The 11720-nt window shown below is 53.6% G+C and overlaps 1 protein-coding gene across 33 annotated transcripts in view; it reads left to right on the top strand.

Moving 5' to 3' along the window:
* The first annotated feature begins 842 nt into the window (after positions 1-842).
* The window catches only part of CYRIB (CYFIP related Rac1 interactor B), a 143122-nt gene continuing 132244 nt past the window's right edge, over positions 843-11720 (top strand). For 18 of the 33 annotated variants that reach the window (XM_060393366.1, XM_060393364.1, XM_060393367.1 and 15 more), the window contains exon 1: positions 1099-1153. Coding sequence is in view for 1 of the 33 variants with exons in the window: in XM_042254103.1 (XP_042110037.1) it covers positions 852-924 (73 nt within the window). In the remaining 32 variants the exon portion in view is untranslated. Of the gene's footprint in view, positions 925-1098; positions 1154-6691; positions 6767-7084; positions 8373-11720 lie in introns of those variants that run through there. The other 15 variants (XM_060393371.1, XM_042254119.2, XM_042254133.2 and 12 more) reach the window with 3 other exon arrangements.

Raw genomic sequence — 11720 nt, forward strand, 5'->3', positions numbered from 1 at the left:
AGCACCAGAGGCGCCCACTCTCGAGCCCCTGGCCCGCTTTATCTTTCCTCCTAGCACTGGCAACCGGCTCCAGCACTCTTGCCTGGAAAATCCCACGGACGGAAGAGCCTGGTAGGCTGCAGTCCATGGGGCCGCGAAGAGCTGGACACGACTGAGCGACTTAACTTTCCCCTTTCACTTTCACGCACTGGAGAAGGAAATGGCGACCTACTCCAGTGTTCTTGCCGGGAGAATCCCAGGGACCGGGGAGCCTGGTGGGCTGCTGTCTATGGGGTCGCACAGAGTCGGACACGACTGAAGCGACTTAGCAGCAGCAGCAGCAGCACTTAGATATGCCCCAGACACATCAGATATGTATTGCCGGACACTCCCCAGGCAGGTATTCTGCTTGGATTCCTAGCTGCACATAGTAGGCCCTCAGTGAATATGCCTTGTGGGCTGAATGAGTGTACTGGATGCACCAGCTTTCACTGCCCCAATGCCAGGTGGGCCGGGGAGGCCAGCATCCTTCCCCACGGACAGGTGAGGGGGGAGCGGACCCTGGGCTAGGAACCGGGCTGGCCCGCAGGTCGGGGGCACTCAGGGTTCGAACGGGAGCCCTGCCGCACTGGCTGTGACCTTGGGCCATCCCCAAGGAGCAGCAGTTTCCGCGTCTACGCCGCCGGGAGGGCGCCGAGCGCCCCCCACCCCCGGCCCCCAGCGCCCCCCACGCGGCCGCTCGGCCGCCTGCCGCGACATGCCCGAGGCCACCCGGGCCCCAGCCCGGCCCCCCGCCCCCGCCGCCGGTTTTGGGGTGGGGGCCGGCGCGGGGCGGTCCCGGGGCGCCGCGCGCGCTGACGCCCGGCCCCGCGATGCGGCGGGGACGGGGCGGCGTCGGCGGGCGTCCTCCTTTTGTGCGAGCGCCGGCGGCTCGGCTTCTCGAAGGTAAACGGCGTTTCCTCTTCCTCCTCGACGCGTCTCTTCCTTTTATAGTTATTTCTCGCCCGACGCCCGCCCGGGCCGCCGCTGCTGCTGCTGTGCCGGCGCGGCGGGGGCCGCTCGCAAACCTGCGGCGGTGACGTGAGGCCCGCCAACCCGGAAGCGGCGGCGGCGGCGCCCGAGGCTCCTGCGCGCCCGCGCCCGCGCTCCCCTCGCCGCTCGCCCGGGCCGCCAGGTACGTGCCCCGGGCTCCGCCGGCGCCGCCGCCCGGGCCGCCCGGCTGGTCCGCGCGCGCCCCGCGAGCCGACCTGCCCCCGGGGAGGGCGTGGGGAGCGCGGCGCGCGCGTGATGGCTGCGGGGAGGGACAGGGATGCGGTCCGGGCCGCGCCGGGCGTCCTGCGTTTGGAGTAGGGGCGCCGCGAGGGTGGGGGGCTCGGCGCGGGGCGGGGACGGGGCTCCCGGAGGAGGCGCCTCGGGTGGGCTGCGGAGGGCGGACGCGAGGGGCGCACGCCGCGGGGCCGCCGCCCGGGTCCACCCCGCTGCGGGGAGCGCGCGGCGGCGCCCGGAGGGAGGGGGTATCCGGGGTGACTGCTCCCCGGGGCGCCCCTTCTTAGAGCCAGGTGAGGGCGCAGGGTCTGACCCCGGGCGCCTTGCACCCCCTCCCTCAGCTAACTTCCACTGGGGGGTTGGAAGGCCAGTCTTTTAGAATTGAGGAACTGGAGGGGGTGAACAAAATCTCCATTGGCTTCAAGACTTCCTCCTGGGATAACCACCCGCCGGTGTTTAAAGAGGGCTGCTTCTGTGCTCTTTATCTTTTAATCACCTTTTTTTTTTTTTTTTTTTTAATGGAAGTTAACGGCTGGATGCCCTTGCAGCCTACAGGGCTTTCCTGGGGCTGCGCACACACACCTTGGGTCTCGAACTTGTCTGTCCTGTGTGGCGGGGAAGTGGGGGCGGGGGGCGGGGAGGAAAGAGGAACTGAGGACTTCCCTTACTGGAGCCTGGGGGGGGGGGGGGGGCGGGCTTTGATCCTCACCCTGCCGCATAAATGGATCTGGTGGGGGAGGGCTTGAGCGGGAAGGAGGCCCGCCGGGGAGTGTCAGGAGGACTTTGTACCTGGGTTTAATTCCTTGCTGGACCTCTTGCTAGCTGTGTGAACTTGGGCAAGTCGCTTGCCCTCTCTGAGTTTTAGGCGGCTGTTCCTAAAACGGGTTGCTCTGGAGTTGGGCCTCCAGCAAGTGAGCGTGGATTTCTTGACTTGGCGAGGGCACAGGGCAGGGAAGTGTCATTGCCAGTCCCCTTTCTTTCTTGCATCCTAACCGCCTGGAAGGGGGGCCTGGGGCACATAGGTATCTGTGCAGTGAATATGTGGATGGTGAATTTTGAGAAGTGAGTGAGTGGCCAGGTGTGGTTCCACGTTTTGGCCTCCTTGCCCTGTAACGGCCTCTCCACAGTCCCCAGAGAGCCACGTTTTGCCACCTGGGATATTTGTAATCCACCCCGTACCCAAGAGGGATTATCCTGTGAAAATATTGACTCCTTATGAAAAGGAGCTTAAACTCTGACTTTGAGCCTCTCCTCTTCTTGGAAGATTGCATTTGGTGGAAATGAAAAGGAATCATCATTTTGATTGCCACTGCCAGATGACTGGCTGGGGCGGGCTGCCAGGGCTGACAGCTGGGCTGACTTCCCAGGCCTGGGGGTTCCTGTAAACGTGGTGGGTTTTCTCCTAGGTGGGGCATGCAGAAGTGGTCAGCTGGCATGAGTTTTCTTGGCGAGGCAGGTTGTAATTTACATTATCTGGATGCTTGCTAAACTTTAGGCATGGGGAAGGGCAAAGCATGTGTGCTGAAGGAGGCTAGGTTGTTCTTATCCACAGGGGTACTTGGAAGTGGCCTTCAGATAAAGATTCAGGATGTGTTTCTGCATGTCCTTTGGGAGATTTTCAGATAATTTTGCTTTCTCTGACAGCCATTCCTTCTCTTCTTTTCTCAGATCCCACAGGCCTGTGTGCACCTCTTTTAGGATCCTTAGCTGTGCTTTTTTTTTTTTTTCTTTTTCCCAACTTCTGGAGGGCAGGAGATGAACTCGAGTGCGGCTATTATTTTAAGAGGCAAGAGCAGGCACCTCTGTGCAGTGGCCAGCTACAGTTTAAGCTCGCACAGGTTCCTTTTGAAGACGTAGAGTGGCCACAGTTACCTATGAAGTAGAGATTTTATTTTCATCTTACAACTCAGAAAAAGTATAGGACTTGGCCCGAGACCCTCAGCCAATGAGGCCACAGATTCAAGGTCATCACTCCAGTCTTCCATCCGCTGAGCTCTCCCTCTCTTTCCCGTGGACCGTGCTCCCACCTGAAGGGCCTTTGTGGTTCCCCTGGCAGGCTGTCTGGCATATGCTAGTGTCCAGTATTTTTTTGGTTTTGTTTTTGACAGAATGAACAAAAGAGTGATGGTTTCTCCTTTGCTCTTTGTGGAAGTTCAATCTGTCTCCAACTTAAGGTCAACACACTGGCCTGTAGGTGACCTTGACATTGTTCTTTGGCCGTTCCTCCCCAGGGCGTCTTGGTTCCCCATCATGGAATCCCAGTCTCTGTTCTTACTTCAGGACCTAGAGCCTGTGACAGGAGGGACTCCTGAAGATACCACTGTCCTGTGACTTCAGCAGTCTGGGACTTGGTTGTCTCCAGCAAAACCATCTTCCAACGAGCACTGTGGAGACGCTGTTGTGTCAGTGAAAAATTCAGCTTTAAAACTGACCCACTTTAGCTAGGCGGTGGCTTGAAGCCTTAGACAGATCATGTCCTTCTTGGTACTGTCTTTTCCTCCTCTCTGCCCCATCTCATCTAGTTCACTGGCCTCCTGAACAGGATCCAGAGTCACACCTCAGTGTCCTCTCTTACTGCCCCTATGCACATCACCACGTTTCTTCCCTGCTCAGAGCCTCAGTGTTCTCATTTGTAAAACGGGATGGTTTTGCTCCTTGTAGTCGTATGCATGAAGCTCTCAGCCCAGGCCCCCGGTAAATGGCCATCATCATTAATGATTGTTGTTATCAACAGCAGCAGTAACGATCTTTCACTAGAGGGAGCATAAGCATCTCAAAGGCCAGACCCATCTCTCTTTTTTAACTTGAATTGGAGCTTCTGGAGAGAAGGAAATTGAGGGAGAGGTGGGAGAAGGGTAGATTTTATTCTTTTTCTCCTCCTCTGGGCGCTTAGTAAAGGCTCCTCTCTTTTATCCATCCCTGAGGGTAAAGTTCTTTTGTCCTCTCTTTTTCATAAAGTGAGCTTTCTGTGTGTTTATGACTCTCATTTCATATCTTCTTATAACCTTTGCATCCACTCCTTCCAGATTTCATCTGAGACTTGATCCTCCTGGATTCTCAATGGGCAAAGTTCTGTTGCATTGTGGAACTTTGGGAGTTAAGTCTTTGACAGTCTTGAAAGGGGTGATTGGCCTCACCAGGTTGAAAGGAAGATAATAACTTTGTAACCAAGGATGCATGATCTTAACTCCATTCTCTATTCTCTCTCATCCTTTCTACTTCAGAGGCAGTGTGGGTTTGGGTTTGAAGGCCTGAGTGTCTTGCTATCCATCCTGGTTCTTCTGCTGCTTGCTAGTGCTGTGACCTTGGGCAAGATACTTCCTCTTTCTCTGGGCCTTCTTCATCTTTCAAATGAGGAATTATAATCGCTGCCTGGAAAGGTGGTTGTGATGATCAATGCAGAAGTGGTCTGGGGAGTCTCCCAGCTCATAGTAGGTGTTCAGTATATATTAATTACTTTCCCACCATCCCTGGGCTCTTTCTGTCTGGGCCCTGGTCCCATCGTCCTGTCCCTCTGTTAACAGGGCTTCAGTTCCCACTGGGGATCAAGTCCTTGGCTTACAGCTTCTTCCTAGATTCAAGTCTCCATGCTTTCCCAAACCACTTGTTGACTGGCCACAGTATGGTGTTTCTCCTGAATGAAGAGATCCTTGTACCAGAGCTGGTCAAGGAGAGTAAACTGAGGACTCATTGAGTTTACGTTCTGTCCCATTGATTTTTCCTCCCTCTACCCCCCACTCCTTTTCAAAGGCTTACACGTTACCATCTGCCCCAGGGAAAGGAGACGTTGTGTTCATAAATTCATAAATAATCGAAGTCAATGAGGAGATTTGTTTAAAGAAGTGATGCTGAGAATGATTTTTTAAAAATAAATATTTAGGATAATCTGAAGCCATTGGAGGAATCGCAGGGTTTATTAAAAATAAAACCTGAAAGCGTGTTCTGGAAGGATTCCTTTTCTTTTGAAGTTGAGTAAATGTCAAGGGTAGAAAATAAAGGAAGAACATTTTCTGAGCATGGATGCAGGGCCTTGAGGCGGCCAGTGGGCTGCTGGTCTGTTTGCTTCTGCTGTTAAATATTGGCTGCTATGCAGTCATCTGCTTTTGGGAGTTGTAGGGGGAGGGGAGCGTGGGGGTAGCCTCAGTCACAGAACTGAAGGAGGGGCTGCAACATTTTGAAGCCGCTCAGCTTCCTTGAGACTCAGAGGGCCAGTGGGTCACACCTGGCAGGAGTCACCCTGGGGGGCTGCAGGTTTCAGATCCTCCTTGTGAGTCAGCGGCAGGCTTCTCGAAGGCTCCTAAGTCAGTGTCCTTTGGTAACTGTGTGTGTGCTTAGTCGCTCAGTCATGTCCAACTCTTTGTGACCCTATAGATTGTGGCTGCCAGGCTTCTTTTCTGTCTATGACATTTTCCAGGCAAGAATACTGGAGTGGGTTTCCATTTCCTCCTCCAGGGGACCTTCTCGACCCAGGGATGGAACCTAGATCTCCTGCATTGGCAGGCGGGTTCTTTATCCCTGGCCCTACCAGGGAAACCCTTGGTATATTTAGTGAGCTACATTTTAGGGATCCCTGCTAAGGAGAAGGCAATGGCACCCCACTCCAGTACTCTTGCCTGGAAAATCCCATGGACGGAGGAGTCTGGTAGGCTGCAGTCCATGGGGTTGCTAAGAGTCGGACATGACTGAGAGACTTCACTTTCACTTTTCACTTTCATGCACTGGAGAAGGAAATGGCAACCCAGTCCAGTGTTCGTGCCTGGAGAATCCCAGGGATGGGGGAGCCTGATGGGCTGCCGTCTGTGGGGTCGCACAGAGTCGGACACGACTGAAGCGACTTAACAGCAGCAGCAGCAGCTATGGCCCACACATCTGGAGGCGTCTAGGTGGTCAAATCAAGGGCTGTGGGGAGGGGCCATGTCGGAGCTGGGGGAACCTTGCAACATGTCCCATACTGGCATGTATGAGTCCCCCAAATCCACTGAGGATTCCCTTGCAGAGTCAGAGGCTGGGACTGGCAGAGAACCTGCATTTCTGACACTTCCCCATATGATGCTCAGTGTTGTGGACCACGCCTTGAGTAGGGAGAGCTTGGAGGTCCCTACCTCTCATTTACTTGGGACCCAACTGATACTGAGAATGCGAATTGGAATATGACCCTGGAGGCTCCCGGCAGCTGATGGCTTAGTTAGTGGAGGAAGCAGACGTGCCCCAAGTCACACGATAAGAAGACGGTGGGGACCTGAAGGGAGTGTGGAGAAGAGCCCTCCTTTTCCCACCCGGAGGTACTCTGCGGCCCAGCAGGAAGTCGGGGAGGGAAGAGAGGGAGGCAGGGTGAGTGTGGCAGCCTTCACACGTGATGCTGTTGGGAAGGACTGAGCAGGAACCGCATGCTCAGAGTTGCAGGCGCCCTGTACTCTTAATTAAACTGATGAGGGAACTGGGATCCAGAAGGAGAAGTGTCTTGCCCAAGAGGCAAACGCAGGACTGGAACCCAGGTCTCCTGGCTCCCAAGCATCTGCCTGTGAGTACCCTGGGGCTGCCTTAGTGCTGGGCTCTGAGGCCAAGGTGGGTGGTGGCTGGACATCTTTCCCCGGCACGAAAGATATCTCTGCTCCTGACCTTCCTTGGGCAGGGGAGCAAGCCCTTAAACCCACAGTGGAAAAGAAGACCCAACAAGGGAAAAGTTAAGGCTTTGAAGTCGCACAGCCTGTCAGAGACACGTGGCCTCTCCCCTCCTCGGTCAGCATCCCCAGACCAGGATGGGGAGGAACAGTGCCACGGCCCTGCAGAGGAGGTGAGGGGAAGTCATGAAGAGGAGGTGAGGATGGGAAGAGGCTTGGGCAGCGAGAGCAGAAAAGCTCCATCCTCGGCTCACTTGCTCAAGGAGTCTACTGGGATGGGCCCTGTCTGGCCACTTGGAATTCTCTGGAATTTAAACCCAGCGCCCACTCAGCAAATACTGTTGGGCTGTGGAGCTGAGGTGCCCTGGTCCTGCTGCACAGTAGCTGTGTGACCTTGGGCAAATCAGAGCACCTTGCTGGGCCAGAACCGCCTGGAACAGAGCTGAGCTGGTAACATCTCCTCTCTGGGTTGTTTGGAGGGCTAAACGATGATGTCTGGACAAGCTGCTAGCCTAGTGTCTCGTATCAATAGAAACACTCCAAAAAGACACCCCCTCCCTGCAAGGACGTAGTCGCAGCTGGGCCGGAACTGCTTTGTCCAGTGCTGATTTCAGGTCAGGACTGTAACCTTCTGGCGTATCCATGGGATATGGATTTGATAGGAGGGCAAGTATTTCTGTTTTGTTTAATCTTTTGGCTGTACTGTGCAGCATGTGGGATCTTATTCCCTGACTAGGGATTGAACCTTTGCCCCCTGCCCTGGAAGCAAGGAGACTTAGCCACTAGGCTTGCCACTGGACCAAGTCCCAAGGGCAGGTATTTTGTAAGATACTTTCAAACTGCTGTAGTGCCTTAATGCAAAACCGAGAGGCTTGGCACCTCTGGGGTTCTCCTTTGAAAGGGGGAAGAGCCATGGACCTCGCGACCTGGTACCTCTTGGTTCACTCACGACTCCCTGAGTGTGCAGTCGTTTGCAAACTGCCTCACGTGCCCCGGCACCCCAGTGCCGGTTGTGCAGCTTGTTGTGGCTCTTCAGTGCGAGCCTGGCTGCCTCTGCCTGCAGGCCTGAGGGCCTGGCACCTCACAGGTGCTTAGGAATCGAGTCCCCTGTCTGCTCTCAGCCTCAGGGACCATCATCTGCTGGGACTCAGGGAGGAGGAGCGAGCATCCCGGCAGAGGCCTCCACTGCCAGTTTGTGTGCTGGCCTGGCCCCAGCTTTGCTCAAAACCAGAGGTGAAGTAAAATACAGAAGACAGCGAGGAAGTGAAACTCGGCCAATAACATCCTAAAATGTCTGCCCTGCTCCCCTGAACCCTAGTTCTGCGCATGTCCCTGAGCTCTGAGGGGCCCCAGGGACAACCAGCGGGTGCTTGTAGATCCAGCAGGCCGTGAACCAAAGCGGAGGGGTATTTCATAGTCTTTTCCGAACAAGTCTTCATAGCTATTGGGTGTTCAGTTCACTACGGAGAAAGCAGATCCATCCTTCACTTCAATAGGGGTCACTAAGTGAGTACCTACCATGTGCTGGGCCCCGGGATGGGTCCACCGGGGGAATAAATGCTCCGTGTCCCCCAGCCACCCCACACAGGTCCCTAAGGGCCTGAGCAGCTTGAGAAGGCAGGGTTCGGATTGTTTCCTTGGGCTCACCAGAACCCAGCCCCTCCAAGCCCACCCTGTCCTTCAGGAATCGGAGAGGCTCTCTGGATGGGTTTGGGGGTGGGCACCAGAGGACGGAGCAGTGCGGTGATTGCAGGGGCAGGGAGGGGAGTGGGAGGTGGGGAGCGAGACAGCATCTCCGACACTTTGTGTGGCATTTATGGCCCAGGCAAGGGCCTCCCTGATGACAGGGCTCCCATAAATGTCACATGGTGGGGTTTTGTGATTTTGGGCTTTTGGGGTCTTTTGGTCTCCCTTGTAATGACATTGAGCATGGACAATGTGTACATTCCAGGTGGTGGTTCTTACCTTCACAGTAACTCTGGGAGTTAGGTTATATTATCTCTACCTTCTAGAGGAGGAAACAGAACACTTAGAGGTTAATCAAAGGCAGAGCTGGAATTCAAAGTACTATCTCTGCCAGCTTCAATGTCACCTACTATTGTTGTTGTTGTTTTAAGTTTTATTTGTTTATTAGTTTTGGCTGTGCTGGGTCTTCATTGCTGTGTGAGGGCTTTCTCTGGTTGCAGTGAGTGGGGCTGTGCTTTAGTCCCCGTGCGCAGGCTTCTTGTTGCGCTGGCTTCTCTTGTGGGGCACAGGCTCTAGGGCGAGCAGGCTTCAGTAGCTGTAGTGGGTGGGCTCAGTAGTCATGGCACACAGCCTTAGTTGTCGCTCAGCATGTGAAATCTTCCCGGACCTGGGATTGAACCTATGTCCCCTGCATTGGCAGGGGGATTCCTAACCACTGGACCACCAGGGAAGTCCCCACCTACTATTTTTACTACCTCTTCTGAGTGTACCTCGAGCATAACGAAAGTCCTACAAAGGGAGTTGTCTTCTAGGGAGCAGACTGCTGTGGCTGGATGCTGTTTGGCGTTGTTGGAAGACAGAGGTGGTTTTCTAAGGGAACGTCCCCTTGTGCTAGGCACCCTGCCAACCATCACTGGTGAGAGCTACCTTCCGTGAACTTGTCAGCCCAGGAAGTTGAGGATTTATAAATTACTCTTGCAGGTAGATTACTTGGGCTAATTTGAGTAGTGAGATTTTTGGTGAATTTCAGTGTCAAATTGACTTGTGCTATTAACACACTTCTTGTTGCATTTGCTGTTGGGACGTGTAGCACCTTCCTCTGTCCACACGCACCCCCCCCAAGACAAAGATCTGGGAGAAGGAAGTGTGCTGTGGGTTCAGGCTCTGTTGTGGATGGTTGAATAGGAAAGGAAAGCCCCGGTTTTGGAGCCTGGGTCACTGTAGACTTGAGACAATAAGGTGGATACAGGGTGAATTGCCTGCTCATGGTAGTCCCACACTCTCATCCATCTTCAGTATGTGAATTTGCCAGAATATTCTATGCCTGTGTTTCCTCTTCCCCAGTATTTCTTTTATCTGGCTATAAATTGGGTATGTTTAAGCTTCCTAGGTGGGAGAATCAAGAGTCCACGTTTTCTTTTTTAAGAAATTATTTGTTTATTTATTTTTGGTTGTTCCGGGTCTTTGTTGCTGTGTGTGGGCTTTCTCTACTTGCAGCGAGTGAGGGCTACTCTTCAGTGCAGCAGCTGGGCTTCTTGTTGAGGTGGCGTCTGTTGTTGCAGAGCATAGGCTTTAGGCATGCGGGCTTCAGTACTTTCGGCACACGAGCTCAGTAGTTGTGGTGCGTGGGCTCAGTTGCCCCGAGGCATGTGGAATCTTCCCGGAAGAGGGATCAAACCCATGTCTCCTGCATTGGCAGGCGGATTCTTATCTCCTGTACCACCAGGGAAGTCCAGGAATCCACGTTTTCAACACGCACTCTCAGATAATTCTGATGCCTTGCCACCCAGTTAGAGGAACCCCCACGTAGCAGAATCTTTTGCCTGAATACCACCTGATTTTAACTGCTGGGCGTGGGGCAGTTGGTTTAAGATGGAAAGGACCTTGGAGATCACCTAGTCCCATCCTTCTCAGGCTTTTTCAGGCCACCACCCATGCAGGAAAACAGAATTTGTAAGCCTGGGTTGGGCAGTGAAAGAGGAAGCATCTCTTGGCTGGAGGTGGCTGACCCCAGGGCCACCCGCCCGAAGTGCTGAAGAGGTCACTATCTCAACACAGTGTAACCTCATCTAGGAAGCTCTGATTCTCATCCAAGGTGGGAACTTGTTCAGACGGCCCATGAAGGCCCAGAGAGATGATATGAGTTGCCCAGAGTCACACAGGAACTTGGAAGTCATCTACACCACTCACTGAAAGAATGAGCCATCAGACCAGGGAGGTGAAAGCCCCACATGGCCAGCTCGTGGCCCAGCAAGGAGTTCTTGTGACCAGACAGCCCAGCTCATGGCCCAGCAAGGAGTTCTTGTGACCAGACAGCCTGTCCTTGGCAAGTGGCCACGGTGCAGAGCCACGATGGCCTTCCCAGTGCTTACCAGCCTTGGAGGCCCAGTTTCCTGTTCTAACCCGAAACTGATTTTCTGCTAGTTCCCATCAGACAGACACATCCTTCAAGACTCAAAAGCACCAAAGGAGAAAAAAACATAAGAGTCACATCTCAGTCATGAAGTCCAGGAGTCAACCCAGCAGGCAGAACTGCGTGGGGAATTAGGAGACAGTCTCAGGAGAATTTGCCCCTGATTGTTTGCACACTTGTGATTTTGTCTATGTGATGCTGTGCAGTAACCCGTGTGTATGAACGTATCATGCAAACAGTAGTGTACAGTGGTACAGTTGTACACAATGTACAGTATCCCAAAAAACAAATACACAAAAATTAAAGAGGCAAAGTACACTTTCATTCAAGTTTCTTAAAAAGAATGTGGCCCTCTGAGCATAGTTGAGTATACTATTGAGTATAGTTGAATATGGCTACATTAAATGAACATGAGATATACTTCCATTACACCTTGTGATAGATTGAGGACATCGTGAGAATGTGTAGTTGTCCTGACCCAGTGGCACTCCACGTATTACATGTATATGTTAATAATTGTTCCGGGGGTATCGCCAGCTTGAGTGCTGTTGACTTTGGAGAGTTTTAGGGGGTCCAGCTGCAGTGTGGGAGACCCAGCAGATGGGAAGGACACAACTTCTGGCCTAGTGGAGACTGAATCAGTGTGTTTTTGTTGTTGTTACTGTGAGGCCTGTTCTCTGTTTGCAGTGAGCAGGGGGTACCCTTCTACTTGCGGAGCATGGCCTTCTTATTGCGGTGGCTTCTCTTGTTGCTGA

The sequence above is a fragment of the Ovis aries genome, chromosome 9 (assembly GCF_016772045.2).
Source record: "Ovis aries strain OAR_USU_Benz2616 breed Rambouillet chromosome 9, ARS-UI_Ramb_v3.0, whole genome shotgun sequence".
NCBI classification, from domain to species: Eukaryota; Metazoa; Chordata; class Mammalia; order Artiodactyla; family Bovidae; genus Ovis; species Ovis aries.